The 21,095-nt window shown below is 36.8% G+C and overlaps 2 protein-coding genes across 10 annotated transcripts in view; both read left to right on the forward strand.

Moving 5' to 3' along the window:
• Positions 1 to 7,463, forward strand: part of FAR1 (fatty acyl-CoA reductase 1) — a 34,618-nt gene extending 27,155 nt beyond the window's left edge. For all 8 annotated transcript variants that reach the window (XM_052694364.1, XM_052694365.1, XM_052694371.1 and 5 more), the window contains 3 exons: positions 518 to 647; positions 2,733 to 2,860; positions 4,638 to 7,463. In XM_052694364.1, the coding sequence (XP_052550324.1) occupies positions 518 to 647; positions 2,733 to 2,860; positions 4,638 to 4,800 (421 nt within the window). In that variant the 3' untranslated portion in view covers positions 4,801 to 7,463. The remainder of the gene's footprint in view (positions 1 to 517; positions 648 to 2,732; positions 2,861 to 4,637) is intronic.
• Positions 7,464 to 7,583: 120 nt separating this feature from the next.
• The window catches only part of OVCH2 (ovochymase 2), a 40,892-nt gene continuing 27,380 nt past the window's right edge, over positions 7,584 to 21,095 (forward strand). For both annotated transcript variants that reach the window (XM_052694358.1, XM_052694356.1), the window contains exon 1: positions 7,584 to 11,814. The gene's annotated coding sequence lies outside the window, so the exon portion shown is untranslated. The remainder of the gene's footprint in view (positions 11,815 to 21,095) is intronic.

Here is a 21,095-nt window from a genome sequence, read left to right on the forward strand (position 1 = left end):
TTCTCTGTACTGTGAGTTATATTCTTGCAGAATTGCAGTCTGCATAATGAAGCATAATGGAAGGTATTTCTGCATATTTTGAAGTAACCTGGAACTGATCGCCTAAGTAGCAGGATCTGCTGTGGTCTGTCCCTTTGCTGTGGAAGCTGTAGGGGTTAAGGGGAAAAGCTGAATTTCTGTTTATTCTAATCATTGATCTTGTATTTTGTTATTGATAATAACAAAACTGTTTAAAGACTTGCATAGTGTGCCAGAGGACTAGGGAAGCTTTCTCCCTTGTTACATGAAACGTGCTCTGCACTGTGCAACTTGGTTTTAAATACTTTCATCAAGTTAATTGTTAATTTATGCTGAAGTGAAAAGCATTAAATATTATACTATGGGGTTTTTTTTTATATACTTTAATGTAGGGGAATGGAGTTAGAGAGTAATGAAACTTACTATCTTCTGGTTTGTTTTTCTTGTTTGAACTCATGTTTATTGCTGTAACCTGTGCATTCCATTCCTTGGACTGTAGGATGATGAAAACAATAACACGTCTGCATAAGGCAATGGTATTCTTAGAATACTTTACAAGCAATTCTTGGATCTGGAATACTGAAAATATGACTATGCTAATGAATCAACTAAGCCCTGAAGACAAAAAGGCAAGTAGCTGTGTGATGTGAATGGGGAAACTGAAACTGAAATGCAGGTGTACTGGTTTAAGATAAACTGAATTGGAAATACCTCTTACTGTAATGCAGAATAGAGCATGGTGCTGAATTGATTCTGGAGATTCCTGCCACGTCTTTTTGGATGTATTAGGTTGTCTGTATGTTTATCTCTTATAAGCTGAATCAGCAATGTCATAAGAGATTACAAAGGGCAGGACCTGTCGCAGAAGACATGATAGAAAAGACTTTTAGGGTGACTTGATCTTGTACTCAGGTCTTGCTCTCTGTATCAACCAAGTGATTGAGCTGTTAGGCTTGACTACACCATGAATAAAACAAGGCTTTGTTTTATTAGCACTGTCTCTTCTGAGGAATAGGAGTAGGTTTTGTTGGACTTCTTTGCTTTGTGGTTTTCAAACCAGTAACAACTTTCATACCTCAGCAAGACAGCTGCATATTTAAATCCTTTCATTTGCTGTCTGATTGAAATTGCTCCATGCAGAGGGGTAGATGTGCCACAGAAGGGATACAGAGAAGGTGGTTAAGGAAGAAGGAAAAACTGTTGTTGAGCAGAGGGTCTGAGTAAGTGTGAATGAAATTTCTCGTAAGAGCTGTCTTACTGTTCTTGCAGTCTAGCCCTTCTGCCCTTCTGGATTTTGAAGGTTAGTTTTTTCAAGGTGGAGTTTTTATGCTTAATAACAGTGCGTATATAGTTCCACTGGGTCTCTAACTATGCTTTTATAGCATAAGCTGTAGTTGATTTCTGACTTGGCCTGTTTGGTGTAATTTTGCTATGTGTCACATTTTTCAAACCATAGTCAATACAGTATTGACAGTAGTTAGCATTAGATTTCTCAGCTCTTCTCACTGTTTGAACTCTTTCTGATCTTTCACTACATTAAAGAAATTCATTACAGTGAGTGCCTATAGCATGAGCTTACAAACTGGAAGGGATTTGTCAGGGAAGGCAGTAGAACTTTCAGAAGCTATAAGCAAGCAGTCATGTTAGTTCACAATTTCACAAGACAGGCCTACTAGGCAGCTTCTTATGGAGCACTGTTTTGAGTATTTTGGTTCAGAATCTGTGAGCTTATTGTCTTTATTAGAAATTACCTGGCTATTGTGGAATCTTTTGAGATGACATAGATACCATTGAGAAACTTGAGTTGTGAATGTTCCACAATAACTTCTGTAAATGTTCATGTGGTTGTTTGTAAAACACAGCTGTACAACTTCAAGAACAGTTAAAAACTGCATTTATCAGTGAACAGAGTGTTCTTATTCTACAGCATATAAGAATTATTTCCTGGCTGAAAAAGAAACATCTAATAGAAAATAGTTACAGAGTGGGATTCTGTATGGACAGATGGAATAGCAGTGCACTTTGAAAGTGAGGGAAGAACATTACTGATGAGGAAAAGACATGATGTGATGGAAGTTCAAGAGATTGTATGGGAAGCTGGTAGTTGAGTTGCAAACAGGATCTAACTCTATATCATTCTTACAGTTAAGGAGAAGAAAACTTGAATTTATTTGCAAGGAAGTCAACTGATCATAGAATCACAGAATGGCTTGGGTTGGAAGGGATCTCAAGGATCATCAAGTTCCAACTGCCCTGCCGCATGCAGGGCCTCCAACCTCCACATTTATCACTGGACCAGGCTGCATAGGGCCTTGAATGCCTCCAGAGACACAGCATCCCCTGCCTCTCTGGGCAGCCTGTTCCAGCACCTCATCACTCTTATAGAAAAGAACTTCCCCCTGACACCCAACCTAAATCTCCCCTCCCTTAACTTAAAACCATTTCCCCTTGTCCTGCTTTTGTCTACCCTTGTAAAGAGTTGACTCCTCTCCTGTTTGTAGGCTTCTTTTAGGTACTGGATGGTTGCAGTGAGGTCACCCAGCAGCCTTCTCTTCTCCAAGCTGAGCAAGCTCAGCTTCCTCAGCCTGTCTTCAAAGGGGTAGTGCTCCAGCCCTCTGATCATCTTTGTTCTTTAAATTTTTATCAAAAATAGTATTTTTTATTTATTTTTTTTTTTTAAGGCAATTAACAGTGAAAGCTTTTGTTTTATGCAGACTTTTAATTTTGATGTTCGACAACTACATTGGGCAGAATACATGGAAAACTACTGCATGGGAACAAAGAAATATGTGTTGAATGAAGAAATGTCTGGCCTCCCTGCTGCTAGGAAACACTTAAATAAGTATGTATTCATTTTTATGGTTTTATTCTGTTTTCCTGTGTTTCTCCTGTCCACGTCAGGTTTTGCTTTTCAGTTTCGTGACTTAGCTGTTACAGCTTCTGTATAGGTCTGCTGGGTTAGTTCTGTCCTAGTTTAATTGTCTGAAGCAGTCTATAGTTTTCTTCATTCTTTTGCTGGTCTTGTATTATTCTCACTACTAGTAATTCCAGTATGTCTGGGATCATTGCTATAGTTCCAATTGCTAGTATATACTGTGTAATCTATACCTCTGATTTTTAATAAGGGTCCATTTTGGAAGGCCTAAAAAAAAGTAGACAGTTAAACAAGATCAGAATAGCTTGTGCAATCACAGAGAGTTAATACAACAATCATGGTTTACTTTGGAAGCGTGTTCTGTGGAAGCAGACAAAGGCATGTATGGACCCCACTCCAGGGCAGGAAACTTCAGTGTTCCTTCAAGATGGCTTCTCTTTGCCTCTTATCTGTGTGTTAACTCCTCCACTTAGAGTGTGTTGTTACTGTTCAGATCTTTATTGGCATAGACAGACGTTTTTCTTCTAGATGATCTTCTGAAGAGATTGACATGAATGATTTCAGTGTTGAGAATTTTGGCCAAACTTGCCTGCGCTATCCTAAGAGATGGCTGTAAAGGCCACATGTGGCATAGCAATGTGCTAATCTGGTTTTGATAAATAGTCACTTTAGTTCAGGTATGCTGTAAGTGTGAATGTCACATTTGTAGGCAGCTTATGGGAATTTTGGATTTAAATGCCATTCAGAAATGTGCTGGAGTTATTCTTTGTACAAAGGCTTATACCAAAATAACATGAGAAAATAGTCTTGGAATGCCATCTGATCATCTCAATTCTGTTTAGAGAAGGATTATGTTGCCTGAGGGTTAGACTCCAGCATATCTTTAGTCCAAGGTATTGTATTTGTCTCTTTTGTTACCATTTAACACTAAACTCTAGCTAATCTGAAGTTGAGAAGACTATTTTCAATACTGACAAGATACAGGAACCTAAGGAAACTGGCTTCTCTAGGAAACTGAGCAGAATACTTTCTTAAATATAGAAGTGGTCTTTTTTTAATTTGTGTAATATGGAAGCAGACTATATTTGCATAATTAAGCTATGTAGAGTAAGGCCTGGGCATAAGATCTAGTATGCCTGTACAGCTATGTAAGTGAGTATTTTCGTAGGGTTGCCTTAAAAATACAAATTGGCATGGTCTGCTGTATCAAAGAGGTCTCTCCTTTGTCTATGCAATTTGTGCAAATTCTGGTTTATTATGGAGTTTCTATATTTACACATGAGACAATAGCAAAAATTCCCAATTGCCCTAAATATGCAGTATGCCCTAAATATTATGTTTCCCTAATTTTTAAATATCCTTACCTGAGAAGAAGTCTAATGTTGCAGTGGACATCATGGACTGTATTTCATGAGAAATTTTCTCATGTCTCTGCTTGTTCAGTTTTAAATACACGGAGGAGTGAAGATGATAGTGTTAAATAGACTGGTTTGAATTTATGGATATTATTGAAGCAGATGTATATTTATTTAACTACAGGACTGACCTTTTAATTTTCATGTGTTTCTCTTTGAACGGTAAGCTGTGAAAAAGTCTGCTTGGTCCTCAACTGACTAGCTTCAGACACTAACTTAATATGACTGGAATAGTGTGTCTTGAGATGAGTAGATAAATGTTTTTTGTTTTCCCCTGTAGGCTGCTCTATCTTGGCTTTTACATTTTCTTTTTTTTTTTTCCTTCTTAGGTTAAGGAATATACGCTATGGATTCAATACAATTCTGGTGATCCTGATTTGGCGCATCTTTATTGCAAGATCACAAATGGCAAGAAATATCTGGTACTTTGTGGTTAGTCTGTGCTACAAGTTCCTCTCCTACTTCAGAGCCTCCAGTACTATGAGATACTGAAGAACAAGAATTTAGCATTAGGGCATCTATGCATATAGCAGCAGTCTAACTACACAAAGTCTGTTACATGTAATCATCTCACATTTTGTAAAAACATTATTTTAAATTGGAGTGCAAAATACATAGTATGGTGTATGTAAAGTTAGTTATATATCTTCCTGAAAACAGAAAATAAAATGTTCAAGTGCCAGGCTGAATTGACTTTAGGCAAGTATTTAACTTTTTAACCTGAGCAGAACATTTTAGACCACTGACCAACGTAACTGTGCAGTTTGGGACATTTTTGATTGAAATCTGCCTTAACATAATTTTATTTTTATTCCACATTGAGAAAGGTGAATATTGATACAAGATTTGCTAGTTACTGTAGACCTATTTATTTGAAATCCTGCTAAATTGCAAAGGGTTTTACAGTCGCCGCAGTGCATAAATGCTGGTGGATCTCCTGGAAAAACTATTTTTGCCACTTCTTGTCTTCTCAAAGTAAGATTGTAATGATGACTACTTGTCTTTACGAGAAAGTCCCCTCCCTTTGTTACAGAAAGGCCTTTTGTGTGATCTGGTTTTAGGTGTGATTCAGTTTCATGCTCAAAATTGACCCCATCCTACTTGAGTTTATGTCAGCATGACCAATTTGCTTTTCTGAAAGCAGAATTGATCCTATCATTGAATAGATAAAAGGAATATAGCCCTGAGGGGGGAAAAAGTGATCATTCACCATCCTTTTTTTTTTTTTTTTTCTGTTGGTAACACAGAGCCAGCACTTGATTGTTACAGTTCTGACTCCAAAACGTAAATGTATTTGAAAGGAGTTTATTATGCTTGATAGTTATTCATAGTACTGGTAACTGTAGTTGGACAAACTGTAGGGTTTTGTTGAGATATACCTGTTCGTAAATTTCTGCATGGTGTTAGTGAGTACTTCATGAATTCTTGAAATTAAGCGATGAAAAATTCCATGCATGCGTAACACCATTGCCTAAGCACTCTTTCTCATTTTTGCCCCAATAAAACCTTTGTTTTGCTGGGCAAGCAGAACAAGAAGCATCGTGCTTCAGAATGGAAATATCTTAACAGTTCTTCTATGATTTAGCTTAAATTATTAGGTTTAAATATGAAGTGTTTTGCTGCGTTTAATTCATTCTGGTAGGTAAAACTCATCAAAATAGCAAGTTGTAAGAAAAGACTGAATTCCTGTTTAAGGCAATAAGTAAAGGTCCCTTGAAATTTTTGTTACATAGAACTCTACTTAAGAACAGTCATTTTCCTCTTATTGATGCACTGACCAGCACCCTTGCCCAGTGTTTTTCATTAAAATCAGTTTATACTGTATGTTAATATGTTCTTGAATCTGCTTGAAAAAACAAATAATGACTTAATTACACAAGAGCTAAATGATACTTGCCCTTGGTAGTTGTCCTATTTGAATTAAGTATGTAAAGAACTTATTTTGCTATTCTTGTGGAAACTCCTTACTTTAAGGAGAACACCTTTCATGCAGGTGTATATCTCATTTTGAAAAGACAATGGCTTCCTTGTTGAAGCTAAGTATTCTGTAGTAAGTAGTTAAGCTGTAATTCCTTTTTAAAATGATCTGTGTATGTGTACACACACGCACACACACACACACAGCTTGTGATGAAAAGCCTAAATGGTCTAGGACCACACCTTGTGTGAGAGACCTCTGGCTGTGGCTGAAAATAAATTATGGCTTCTATGACTGAGGATGTTACACTTTAACTAATGCATTAAGTGTATTACATTTTTAGTTACCTCTCCAAGTACCTTACTAGACCTGAAAGTATGCTTAAGCGTTCCTGCACTGTAGACTTTTTCAGAGGTGCCTACAATCCAATGATGTCCTCATCTCATGTTGGCATGTGACTGAAGTTTGCAAAAAAGACAAGTACATCATTGTCCAAAAATAATTTCTGTGCAACAACTCAGTTAAAAAATTTGTTTTTCATAGTCATTTCTCCACGTGATACTTTTAACATTGATCTCTTAATAATGCAAACTATGAAGCCAATGAATTGATTATTTCTGGTTCATAGCTGCTTAGGAATCTACTCTTTTGAATATATAACTGGAGGAAAGGACACTTCACTTCTACTCTTTAAGCATTTAACAGTTTAGAAACTCAGATTTTTTTCTCTTTGGAGTCCATGGTTATCTGTTGACTATTGGTATCTTAAACTCATCAGTCATCCTATTTAATTGATGATAGATTTAGTGTCACATTTATTACGTTACTTATGTTGCTTCCTGTGGTCAGTCTGTGAAATTCTAGTTGAACGTACTGTTTTCTTTCCATATCAGGACCCTGTTCTATTGCAGTTCTTCAATGTTTGCACGTAATAAATGTTGGTCAGAAATAGACTGGAACTTTGTTTTGATACAGGAAGCTGGATTCGCTGTACTGAATAGCAAATGACAGGAGGTATTCCAATTGGTTAAGTAAGAAGAGCAATTGAAACAACATGATCATTTAACAGTTACAGGTATTAAAATTTGGGACCAGGAAAAATTATTTTCCTGTAATGTTTTTCTGCTGTAGGAACAGATGTTCAGAAACAAATGCTAAATCTGTGAGCTTTTATAAGACAAACAGAAATATTGGGTGCCTTTGTTTGTAAACCAAAAAATAAACAAATCGCTGAAAAGTGTTGTGTTGATTGTATTTTTGCCCTCTAAGTGTTTGTTATATTTCTGCATGTTTTTAGTGTAATTTGTGGAAAGTAACTGAATAGCATGAATTCTAGTTTTTATACTCATGAACATTTTTTTCCCTGATGAGTCTTTGAAAATCAAGTTAGTGACAGACTTGATTTTTTAGTAAAAAAAAGCCAAACAAAGCAACAATAAAAAACACAGAAACAAATGTCAACTTAAACTTTGGTGAGCTGATATCAAAATGCATGGTGTTTGGTCATAGAAACTTTATTTTAAACTTCAAATAGCTTTCTCTTAGCTTTTTTTTTTATTTGTAATATCAGTTACGTGTTTATTTAGATGGCTTCTTTTTCACATAGCTTAAAAGGGCACTTTGGATTGGCAGTAGCTGGCACATGGATTAATATTTCAAGGAATTCTAAGCAATCGTAGCTGTTGCAGCATTTTGATTCGGTGGTCGGTCAGGGGAAGGTAGCATTAACTTCGTGCATTACCTAAATTGTTTGTTTTTTTAACCTCCTGAGTTGCTTCAGATAACTTTGTCCACCTTTCTGTCTGGAGTTGATTGTAAGTTAAAGGCTACTTTAACAAATATGACTCACTGAGAGATAACCACTAATTATGCATTTGGCTTCTCTGGAATATGGGATAATGATGGTAATGAATGGCTTTTAAAGTGTGTGTGCGTGCGTGTGTTCTTACATCAGTTATATCCGTTAACTGCAAGAGTAATGTTTATTATCAGAAGCCTTTTATTTCATTCTAACAGAATTATTTCTTTCAGAAGGTGGTAATTTTCTAGTTATTCTAGCTTAGGAAAAACTAATATCCTCAGGTAGAAGCAAGGCCTCTTGTTTCTGTGTGGACAAGTGGGGGGGAAAAAAAGCATGGCCTTTTATTATTGAAGCACTATCAACTTTACAAATGATTCTTTGAGGAAATAAGAAATTAAAACTGTTCCTTGATTAAAATTCACCATGCACAGAAGAGAGGAATAAATCATAAGTTGTTTCTGCCTCGTAAGTTAGGGCATACAGGAGGACATAGGGGATGATCTTATCTGTGTTGTAGACCCTAGGAGGGTCAGAAAACAGTTATGTTCGTGTATTTGTCAAGAAACACCTGTTTTACTAGTTCATTTCAGTGCAAATTATTTAATGCTTAGCCACTACTAGCTTTAAGGATCACGTCTGTCTTAATTCAGATTCGAGACAGTTTCATGTACCTGAAAAATTTTATCCATATGAAACTGTATCTCAACTGTTTTTTGTTTCCTGATGAAGTGGTCTCAGAACTGGAGACATAAATAGCTTCAGGTTTAGACACCTAACTTGGATGACATTCAGCAGTCTGAAGTGAGCAGCCATGATTTCCTTTATTATATATAGGTGTTTTCTCAGTGTGATTCAGCATCATAAGGCACATGCTTAAAACAAATAAGGATTTCTCAAAAGCAGTCATACTGTAGGGTGTGAAAATGAAATAGTTAAGTGATGGGAGAGAGCTTAGTGCTGTCAGAATTTGTTCTTACTTTAACAGGAATGTGACACTGTGGCTGTATTGACACTGCATTGTCATGTGATGCGTGATTTGCGTTATATGTTATGCTTACTGTCCAAGCAGATAAATCAGACAGCAGAAATTAATTGTGACTTGAGTGGTACCTGATGACAAACTTAATGTACTTTCCTAGGACAGTGCTCATTCCAGCTTAAAGATTCAGTCTTGAACTGGGCAGGGGCAGCAGTTAATGAGATTCTTGTTTAGAGTGATGGTGTATGAGAATCTGCAGAGTCTGGAAGGTGAGATTTTCCAGTTTACAGGATAGAAATCTTGCAAGTTATTTACGTGATATAAAGGGCAGCAGATGTCCTTCAGATTCATATTATCACTCCCACACAGGATGTTTTCAAATAGGCTTTCAAATAAGCTCTTGCACTAATTTTGAACAAATTGCCCAGGCTAGAACAAGACAGCTTGGTAGCTACTGTATGTCCTCTGCAGGAAGAAATGAGCATTGTCTTGCAGTTCACTTCCTTGCTTCGTGTTCCTTCTAGGTATTTTGTTAAATGCATGTAACTCTTAAATTGTAGTACACTTAATAGTTGCATATAATTACACATTATCTGAAGTTTTCACTTAGAAGGATTTGTTTGATTTTGTTTTCCAATTAACTTTCAAATCCATTTCACCTTTTCTGTTTGATCCAGGCTCTCCCAGTTTTGATCAGATCTACTTTTAGTTGTATAAAATAAATATTTTTCAGAATGTTATGCCTAGTAACTGGGAAAAGAATTCAAGACTAATTTAGGCACAAGAAGCCCAAACTTATTGAATTGGATGAGCTTTCATTGAGTAAACTGAATTAACAACATAAGCTAATGCTCACTGATAATGTGACATCAGGTAGATCTCTTTTCGGAAGCTATGATGGAGGACTTAAAGATTTTCCACTGCATTCTGTTTATTTGCTTGCCAGGCTCTTGTCTGTAATCAACTATTTAACACTAGGTAGCGCCTTTCTCCTCTGTATCATGTTGCAAAAATGACAATCCAGAAGGCTGCTCTTGTGTTTGGATCTTAGGCTTACTCTCCCTATGCTGAGCGGGCACTTCTTCTGGGCTCCTTGGTTTCCTCCCCCACTCAGGTTCTGCCATCAGTTCCTCTGTTCTTGCTACCTACTCATTTATCTGACCGTCGCTATAGTGCTAAGCCTACTGAGATTAAAAGATTGTATGCTTTATTAATGCCAAGCACTGAATGTACTAGGGAAATGGATGGGCCACTTTTGTTTCTTAAAGAATGTTAAATTCTGTTTATTGGAAACAAATGGCAGATTTCTAACTCCTGTGTGACTACAGTGATCAGTTGAGTTATGTACTTATAAGGTCATGTGGCAGGACAGGTCCTGCATCTTTTCAATCCATGTATGTGGTTCTAAGCCACAACTAATATTTCCTTGTCAGTGACACCTGTGGTTTTCCTCTGTTAAATATTTGATTTGGAAAGAAAAACACGCAAGGTAGCTTTCACTCTTTGTGACTCTAATTTAAAACCAAGCCTATTCATTTTTAATAGGAATCTATGGCACTTAAGGACTAGTAAGTCAGTTTGTGGGTGAATTAGCTGCCACTGTGCTGTTTTCTGTGTTTCATATGGCTTCTGCATTTTAGAGCCAATGTGTATTTAGTGCCTACACATCTCTTCGAAGAGTGTGAAAGGACTTGAAAGTAGACAGAATATTAGGTTGCTGAATTTTGTTCTCCAGTAATATTCTGTGATTTGTTTATAATAGTAACAATATTAAATCTCTGATTAGAGAGAAGTAGAACACTCCATTTTTCTTCAGTGATACTGCTTTTATCTTACTCTCCACTATTAGACTGCAGAGAGAGGAAATAAGTGTTGGGGGAGTCAGTTTTTCTCAGTGGTTTTGTCTGCTTTCAGAATTATATGTAATCCTATTATTTTAATCATTCTCTTGGAAACTTGGACTTGGTGTTTCACTTGACTTTTTGAAATGTCAAGAGTTATTACCCTCTGTGTCAGCAGTGATCAGTTTAACTGGCATATAAACTGAATGGTGAATCTGGAAAGCAGATGCTCTCTTCACTCATTTCACAGGTGCTTGGCATGAAGTTTTAGTAATTGACTTTTTAATGTCAGGCATCTCTTAGGATAAGATGGATATGCAGTGGCTTGCCTGAAATCTCAGTCTCTTCAGGCACTTGATGTGGGGAGCAGAACAAAAAGCCTATCCAGAATAACCATGCTAAAAACAAAAGTCAGTGTTACCTGCATACTTAAAGTAATACTGTTTCAAAATCTGGAGATTTTGTTATCACATTTTCTGGATTTTTTTTCACAAAAGATATAAAACATAAGGTGATGACTTGCATCTCGATGAATGTTGACTGCATTTAAAGCACAAAATCTGCTTTCGGGTCATCTTAATTCTTCTTCCTACTTATGCAAGCATTGGTATTCTCCTGTTTGTGATGAATCACTGTAGAAACCCAGGTGGGAGTGTTTAGAACAGATAGTCAGCATGTGTTGTTGCAAAAGACACAGGTATTTTACATAATTAACTGCTTGGGGCATTCATGAAGAACAAGAAGCCCATCTGGGCCTTAAACCATGGTGAAAGAATGGGCTGCCAATTCAAAGTGAAATCACCTGTTGCTAATTTTCCTGCCTAGTTTGCCTTCCATTCTTTTGATGTGATCGTCAGGGTTATTTGCTATATCTTCATGATCATTCTTTAAGAAGCTTTTCCTTCATTGTTGGTGTTTCATAAGGTTCCCTAGGAAGTTAGTCTGGAGATGGAACGCAGGCTTTCAGGTAAGACAGAAGCAGGAAATAATTCAATTTCTTAGAACAGAAAAGGCTGAGCTGTTGCTCTGAATAGCAGCTTGTTTGAACTGACCCACAGTAAACTCCTTACTGATCTGTCTCTTCATCTTTTCTGTCTAATCTGTTCTCCCTTTCATGCTTACTTGTAAACAGTTGCTTCCAGGTTGTTTGCTGCTGCTGCTTCACTGCATTTAATTAAATCACTTATCCTCAAATACAGGCTCTTTGGCAACTATAGTTCTCTTGATTTAAGACAGCTTTGCTGCATACTTTTTTTTCTATTGGAGTATACATTATGTTAGCTGGTATTCAAATTCATTTCATGGTCTTTGAGTTCTGCGGGGCTTCAGGAATATTCTGCAAACTAGACTGCAGTTGGCTTCCTTTACATCATGCTTTGCCTACTCAGTGCCTCAGCATCCTTGGGTAGCAAGTTCTAAGAACAGGAATTGCTTCACCGGGGAAGCGGTGATACGAGTTCCTATGCACACAGTCACCCACCCTTGAGGTAACTTTTTTCCTCTTTTAATGTGAAATGCGTATACTGGAAAATTACTTTTTTTTTTTCAGTTATATGTAATATGCTGTCTTTTAATTGTTGGGTTTATAAGACTTCTCTAACAACATATGTGGTGCACATGGCTTCTGTTATTCCATCCCCTGGATTATTTCTCTTTTATTTACACTCACTGCAAATAGACTTTGACAGAATATGATATAGCACAAATATATGCACAGCAGATTCAAGTAGTCTTGTTTCTTCAAAAATATTACTTGGGTGTGTTGGTTAAATTATGAACATAAAATATTAATTTGCAAACATACAATAATTTGAAAAGTTTCTGAAGTGTGTAAATGTGTATATGTCTCAGCCTCCATTTGCTTGTGCATACACGTAAAGATCAATATATTTTGCTAGTTTTTCTCTACTTTTCTGGCTTGTTCAGTTACTTCTGATTTGCTGTTTTATCAGTGACTATTTCTGGAGATGAGAGGAAACACGTAAACATTGTGTAAATAGCCTTCTGGTAAAGCAGACAGTGCCTCTGATACCTTGTGTGAGATGTTAGGGACCTGGCTTTTGCCAGAACAGTCAGTGTCCTTTTGCTGCGTTGTATGAAGGAGCACTGATTCTTCTGAGGAGAACATCTGAAGCTAGTCCAGGCACAGCATTATTTTAAATTCTTTAGGGCTGCTAATTGATGCTCTTAAGCATGCATCTGTTTTCCTCTTCTAAAGGAAGCCTTTGGATCATCCACAATTGATACATGCTACAAAGATGAACAGTTAATTTATTGGGGCATCGGAACTGAAGTGCAGGGTGCACAGCTTGTCACCAATCTCTCCAGCATGTTGATACAATGTGAAGAATGGAAATAAACCTTTTATTGCAGAAATTACTTTCTGAAGCTCATCTGAAGCGTTTGGCTTTGCCAGCTTTTGAAAGTAAGCATGTGTGCATAAGATAAAAAAAAATTGAGAAGTGGGTTAGGGAAAAGTGTTATTTCATTAAAAAGGGTTAAATAAAACTTGTATAACTTGTGGTATTATTTGCACATGTTCAAAGGAAGCTGGATGAAGAATCTTCAGGTATTTCTACTGTCCGTCTCTTTAGGTTATTAGGTATGACTGCTCTTACTAAGTTATTGTGAATACTGATTTTTCCTCCTGCAGGAATTGGTTGTAGCTCATTAATAAAAATTGCTGGAAGATAGTACTTTGTGGGCTTTTTAATTCTATTCTTCCAAGGCAGTGTTTGATGGAAGATAACTATAAAGAAGACTGTAATTGAAACAATGATTGTCTGACAGGTATTGAGCCAAAAACTCCTGGCCACAGGTTGAAGTGTCTTGGAGCTGAAGTGTCTTGAATAAATGTGTACCATCAATAGGTGCACAGAGGTTAGGCTAAGTAAGATTATCACTGTGGAAAGATAATAAATGGAAAATGCTCACTGATGTTGTAGGCTTGCAATAAACTCCACAAGGAGCGATCTCCAGGAAGAGATCCTCAGTGCCAGTCAGCCCTTAAATTGGGTCTAGGAGAGGTGCAGCCAGGCTCCACTCCTTCTGGTCACACAGGTGAATTGCCTTGACCTGTGCTCCATGGCTGACTCAGTGCTTGCCTCAGGTGATCAATCAGAGGTTCAGGCTATGATTCAGCACTTCCCATACAACATGTGATGTCTAAGCTCCGTTTAGGTTTGACTGCTGTATCAATTTGAACTGTGTGCATTAATAAGCTTAACAGAAGAGCAAGGTACAGTATGGTAAGGAAATACTGCAGTTGTTGTTAGTACTTAAAGTGTAAGATTCTTTGTTTTTTTTCTGACATTACTCTTTCGCCTCTTTTAGAAGAATGGCTGTGGAGATTAGTTTTTGGAAACAGTAAGAAACAGCAGATCCCAGATCTACCTCAGCCTGGCAATTAACTTCAGGAAAAAATTAAATAAGATTCAGGAGCCTATTTACAACTCTGCATTAAGTCATCTTTATAGTCGGTATTTTTTTAAAGAAATTTAAGCTTAGCACTGAAAAGACAATACCAGCTCTTTCTGTAGTTTTGACAGGCAGTTGTAGTTGAGTTAAATAATTTCTATGACACTAGTGGACACAAGATTGAAACACTAACCCAAAATTAATCACTTTTAAATAAGTCATGTAATTTAGAGGATGATTTATTTTTGTGCAAGCCCTAGAATGTGTGTGTGTATATATACAGATATGAATGGCTTTTCAATGTCAATCTGTAGCAAAATCTTAAATGTTTCAGAGCAAGATGAGATAATTTTTGCTGCTTCACGAAAGTAAAATGTTTATAATCTGAATTTCATTTCGAGTATGTGAAATAGAGTATGCAGTTTAGAGCTATACATGGCTTTTTAATATTGAAGTTGAATTGTTAGCACAGAGACGCATGTTCATAAATTCTGCTCCAAAAAATTAAATTTGGAATGAGAGAGGATTAATACAGCCTGGAAAAAATTGAAGTGTAAGAACTATTTCCATGGTATTGTAAAGATATGTAGGATGTAGTCTATTTACCAGTGAGTTTGAATGTTATTGTAAGTGGAAGAGTGAGAAAAGAGTGGCAAGTTCAGTTACAAGGTACTTTTTTTTTTTTTTTTTTTTTTTTTTTTTTTTTGCAAATGTATGAGAACATCCTAGGAGCTTGTAACCTCACACCTTTTGAGAGGAAAATCTTTTTTTTTCCTGCAGTTTGAGTTGTTTTCTTTTAAAGCAGAGTTGAATGCACAGTGAAACAGAAATTGAAAGGGCTGTACACCACGGATAATGATATTGCTGTTGTTTGTGGGTTTATGAACTCTTAATTCATTTCAAGTGAGAGAGCAAACCAAAGAAAGAAATCTTCAAACAGAGAACCTACAGTGGACAGTTGTTACAGGCAAACTGTTAGGTAAGCAGTGATAAACAGTCTGACTGCATGCTGATGACAATTACTGTGTGCTCTGCTTTGAAAACTTAATGATATATCTGCCCTAACATTACCACTCCAGTGGTTGCTGTTTGACATTTTGCTGTTAGATGCTTGGCAATCTAGGGGCTTGGCAAACAGACTGGGCCCGATTTTGATTTTAGCTGCAGGATCACAAGCTGAAAGAGGGAACTGAGTCTTTAGGGGGTTTGAAACAAATATTGCATCATGGATGTTTCACAATGCAGAAGCATCTCTTTCATGCCTGCACACAATTAGTATCTTGTTGGAGAAGAAGGTTCTGATTAAGGGTAATTTTTCTGAGAGAGGGTAAAAATGACCAAGCAAACAGCATGGTTCAAATGTTGCTTGAGGTTGGTGGCCTATTAAAACTGTTTTGGTACCTAGACAACACTTAAGTTTATAGGCATCTTTCTTGACTTTAAGAATCATAAGCGGCTACAGAAGACTTTATGGTAGTGAAGACTGTAGCGTTTGCTGGGAAGTTGGTGTGCCCAAAGCAGTCCTGTGGCAAAATAGAGTTTTCTCTGGGCTCAATTACTCTGCCAAGGAGTCAAGGCAATTAGGGATCTTAAGGAGTTTTAGATAATAGCACTTCTGGGTGTTCAAATGGTCACAAATGAGCGTGTAAAATCATGTGCAACAGAATAGTGGCATTGCAGAAGCTCTGAATTCATATTGTTTTTTCTCTGATGAGGTTAATTTAGCTGTTGTGCTATTCTGACCTTTGCAGTGGCATTCATGCAAAGGGAAACCTAAGAAATGAAGTTCTGGCTTTAATTGTCTCCCATAATAAAATTTTGTGTAGCAAACTCAAGATATTCCAAGATGAGAATGTGAGGATGAATGAAGGTGCAAAAGAAAACATCTGAAGTTTAAGAAAACTTGAACTGAAATGTTCTCAGGGTTACTGCACACTTGTGAAGCTTAGACAGTTGGTTTGTGTATTTCAAGTTTCAATTTTTTTTTTTCTAGGAAGCAAAGGAAAAAAAAGAAAAGTAAAAATGTCTAGGCTGAAACAGCTCACAAGTAAGACTGTAAAAGCACAGAAAATCAGATTTTACATGGAAGCTTTTCTTTGTGTGCCTGGTGTTACATCCTGGTACATACGGTATGCTTTGTGGCACAGCAGTGTCAAACTTTGATTTATCTTGAGTTTAAAAATTACTCAAACACACACCTCAGTAACCAGTAGTTCCTTGCATGATTTTTTTTTTTCTTGCTTGTAACAATTGAAATGCTAGAGGCTACTTGAATTAACTCTTCATGGTCTTAGACCTGGAATCCTTCCGGTGAGATGAGGGATTGAAACTGCAGAAATCTTTTTATTTACTTTTTTGCACGTGGGACAGTTCAGGACTCCAAGGAATATATTAGTTGCATGGAAGAAATCTAAAATTCTAGAAAAACAACGTGGAAAGTAAACAGCTCTTTTCATCTTTCTGAAAAATTCTGCAAAAATGCAGAATCTGCTAGAAAGGAGTTCCTTGTTGATACATGTAATTGAATGTTAATGGCAGTTCTTCCATTTGCTGCGTTTTCTCGTTCACTGCACTGAAATGTCTCCTGTTTTCAATGTCACGATTTCAGTGCTAGGAAACCTTTTTAAAGGGTTACTCTGAGCATAAGTTGTCTCACTGATATTTAACATACCTGGGTTGCAGGTTTATCTAAGCTATCTTTTTTTTTTTTTTCCCATCATCCATCCACCACCACTGGATTTTTCTTTTTTTTATTTTGAGAAAATAAAGGCTATAGTTTCTTTTGACCTCTGTTCTGGAGAAGGCAGAAAGTTGATAAATCATGAATTACTGATCCAACCCCATGCATATTGCATAAGCGTAAGGAACAGTGCAACATCTGATGTATAGTAATTCAATATAACCTAGCACAGAGTGGCACAAAATTACAGTATTCTGCAGTATTTGTGAGCTGCAGTATTCTAGGGGTTTGACATAGCACTTTCCTACATGAAAAGCATTGCATTGTGTATGAAGTTGTGAAAGAAACACTGCTATTCAGAGTTTTTCAGCTATTTGTCTGTAGGGAGTTAGTATTTGCTGTCTAGGGTGTTTTTGTTTTTTGTAGAATTGGACAGAGATCTTGCCTGATCAGCACAGTGCTGCTCACAAATATGTGGCAAACCCCCATGGTAATGAAGTTTAAGTTGAGCATGTGAAGAAAGAACATTCACAAATTCACTGTGTTCAATCTTGTTTACATCAACTTAAGAATAAAGCTTAGTTGTTTTCATTGAAACCTGTGTCTGTATTGGTTGAATTCGTTGTTTTGAGCTTCTAATAAACATACTGACCAGTCTCCGATTTCCACATGCCACTACACCAGAAGTGCTGTGTTCTGAAGGAATTGTTGATATTAAACCTTAAATGGACAGTTTTTCAGTTGTTCTGAGTGGAAAAGAACTTAGCTGCTTAAATTAATGCTGACTGTGTGGAATGTGGTGCATCTCTGATTTAAAACAAAATGACACTTTGTCTTAAGTGTAGTGTTTTCTCTTGTGTTCTGTGATGTTCATTGAAGGCCTTTGGTTTTTTTTACTGTATTGCTTTGAAAAAATTGGCCAGTGTTGTAGTTCAGTTTTCAACATTCTGAATCTTCATGACAGCACTCAAACTCCTTTAAATTCATTTTCTTAAGATCCTAAGGCTCTTCTATCACCTTTCTGTTGCCATGTGCTGCTTGGAGCTTGTTCTGTCATTACAGATGTGATAGTGATCTTAAATCCTCAAATTCTGATGTCTGCCAATTTTTGCTGACATAGTTGTAAGTTATCCTCTCCAGCAGAGGTGAGGAGGACCTGCTGTACATTCATGTCTCCACTTCACAGCATGCATGACCACACTTGTGGTATAAGGCAGAATTTTATAGTAGCTCTTATTCTGCTCTGAGAATAGACCCAGAGTATTTGAAAGAAGCTGTATTTACCGACAGTTCAGCAGCCTTGGCATGCTCAAATACCTGTGCTTGTGCTTCCCAAAGCTCCTGTCCAAAGGAAGACCTCTAGCTGTCTTGAAATCATTAGATATTCACATATTGAGACTTCAGGGTTTTTTTTTTAATGCACTTCTGCTTGGTTTAAAAGTAAAAGCAGAGGCCTGGACTTCGTTCCAGATGCCAGTACTTGTTGCTAGTTCTTTTTGCCTCATCTCACCACAGTTATCTCAGCAAACTTGTGTTGAGTTTGCACATTGAAAAAACTGGTTATCTTGTAAGACAGATTTTTTTTTACTTCCTGAAAGTCTTATAGCTCCATCTACCATTGCAGAGATAGAGCACTTCTTTGGCTTTGGTACATGTTTGTACATCCTCTATCTTTTTCATTCCTCTGTGCTATCTCCGGGCAGTAGAATGTACTTTGCATGTTTCACTGAAGAGGAGTACTAGTTGTTCATTGCTAGTTGGCAGCAGCTAAGCAGCGAGTACCTCTGGCAGAAAATACTACATGTGGTTGTAGTGATAGAAGCAGCTAGGTAATTGGCTTCCTGGAGTAGAAAGCAAGTGGGAAAACAGGTATGTTAATGCAAAGCTAACTTCAGTTTAACGCTTCCAGGAAACTCCAAATATGTTGTGTCAGTGTACGTGCATATACTGGGTGGATCCTGCTTAGATCGAGTGGGGAGGGGAGAAGAGTTTGTGAATTACTGTCCCTTGCAGTTGGCATAGAGAATAAGATAGCAAACTGAAAAAGCCATAGAGAAATCAAAGACCAAAAACCGTTGACTGTGTCACTGTTATTTGTAACAAGGTTCCTTACAGTTACACAGTATTGCAAAGATCTTCATTTTCCTGAAGCCCTTTTTTTCTGCCATCATGAAAGCAGTGTTTTTTTTTTTTTTTTTTTTTTTTTTTTTTTTTTAAAGCAATTTAAAAAAGATTCTTTTAAAGCTTGTTAAGATGTTTTGAGCTAGATTTTTTTTCTCTCTCTGATGTTATTTTCGGTATTTCCCTGGGTTTGAAGTGATTTGGTTTTGCAAGACAAAAGTTTCCCTTGCATACTCTTATATTTCCACAGGTAACTTTGTTCTATGTGTTTGCTGCAACAGGCAATGTGAAAATCAATTACCTCTAACAGAAATGGTGTTGCTCTGCCATCTTATGGTAGAGCTGAAAACAGAACATACTGCTGGTTTTGGCTGTGTTGCAGATTTCTTTGGCTTTTTCTATGACTTTTGCAGTCTTTTGCAGAAACAGACAAATGAAAACCTCACCACCAGTAAAAACAAAAAGGAAAAAAAAAAAAAATCCTCTTTGCAGCCTTCTGCCTGGAAATCAGCCCTGACATTCTCAAATTTACCTTTCTATGGATCTGGCACAAAATGAGGAGTTTTATGAGTGTGCTGCTTTCATGGCTCTCTCCTCTCTTCTAAAAGCACCTCTCAATCTAAGTCAGAGCTGAATGCTGTCTGCCTGTTTCTATGGTTCTTCCTATGCAGTATTTTATACTGAATTTAAAAAAAAAAAAAAAAAAAAAAAGTAATAAAAGCTATTTAGTAATGGTGGCCAAGTAGGAACAAGAGCAAATAAACCATGGTTACTTTCTGCAACAGGGGAAGCTGAAAAAGAGAAAATACAGTGATTAGGGCTTCCTTCTGCTGTTTTAAGCGACTCTGACAATTCTTCTCTGACCTGCTATCATTTGGACCTGGTTCCATCTCTGTATTTTTACAGCAGTGATACCTGCAATTTTGGATGACCACTTCTGAACTTAACCAGGAATCTGTCCTGCTGAAGTGATGTGAAGTACAAATACTGCAATAGCAGCATATTCTTGCTAAATGCACTACATATTTATCTTCAGTATATTTCTTAGGAAATACACAAAAATTCATCGCAGTCCAACAGCAATTAGATAGGGCATTAATATATTTTAAGCCTATTTCTTACTGTTGTCTTAAGTTAAATGTTTCTCCCACGTACTAAAGTCAAGTGTTAAAATCTGCATTCCCTTTACTGTCTAAAAGTCAGGTAAATGGTTTTATTTTGGACCATGCATCTGCATAATAAGAGATGTAGGGTTTGTTTGGTGTAATTATGTAGCTGACTAATTCTCCCTTTATACCTTGCTCTATTATGGAATTTTGAGCCTTATTAGAAGAAAAAATATAGCATGAGCTTGCAAGCAAAAGTTTACAGAGTAAGAGCCCCTAAAGCTGGTGAGGGAGAAAGGTGGAGTAGTTGTCTTGTTGATTTGTTTCATACCAGTGGCAGAGGAGAGATTAGATGTCTTCTTTTTGCAAATGAAGAGCTATTGCACGTGTTAATTATTAGCGTGTATCTTCTTTATAGGATCAGGTGTATAATAAAAATTATAATGAAATCATAAAACAGACATGTTAAATGTCATTCTTAAGTTCTTATGTTCTGAAGTTGTTTGTGCTTCATGATAAAATGCTAAGGCCATCATAGAAATACTTAATCAGAATGAATGTTTAGACCTCGTAAATCTGTGTCCAGCGTCAGCCCAAACATGAGAGAAGCAGTGAACAAAGTGAGAGATGATACATGAATAGTTGAGTATTTGTACAAGATGTTGAATATACAACTCATACAAATGATTCCTATCATGAGAATGCAAGGGAACAAATTTTAAATCTCAAGTCTGTTATGCATACATATAAGCATATTTAAGTGGCTTAAATAATTATACTGGAAAGCATTCTACGTCACTGGTTGTGCTGAGAGGACTAAATTAGATTTTTAGGAAAAGAAAAAAAATCCCACCCTATCTAAAAAGCCTGTTTGGATGTTTTTTTTTCCTGCTAAATATGCTAAATGGGACTAGCATCATTTCA

This window comes from Tympanuchus pallidicinctus, unplaced genomic scaffold (assembly GCF_026119805.1).
Source record: "Tympanuchus pallidicinctus isolate F22 unplaced genomic scaffold, pur_lepc_1.0 scaffold3, whole genome shotgun sequence".
NCBI lineage: Eukaryota > Metazoa > Chordata > Aves > Galliformes > Phasianidae > Tympanuchus > Tympanuchus pallidicinctus.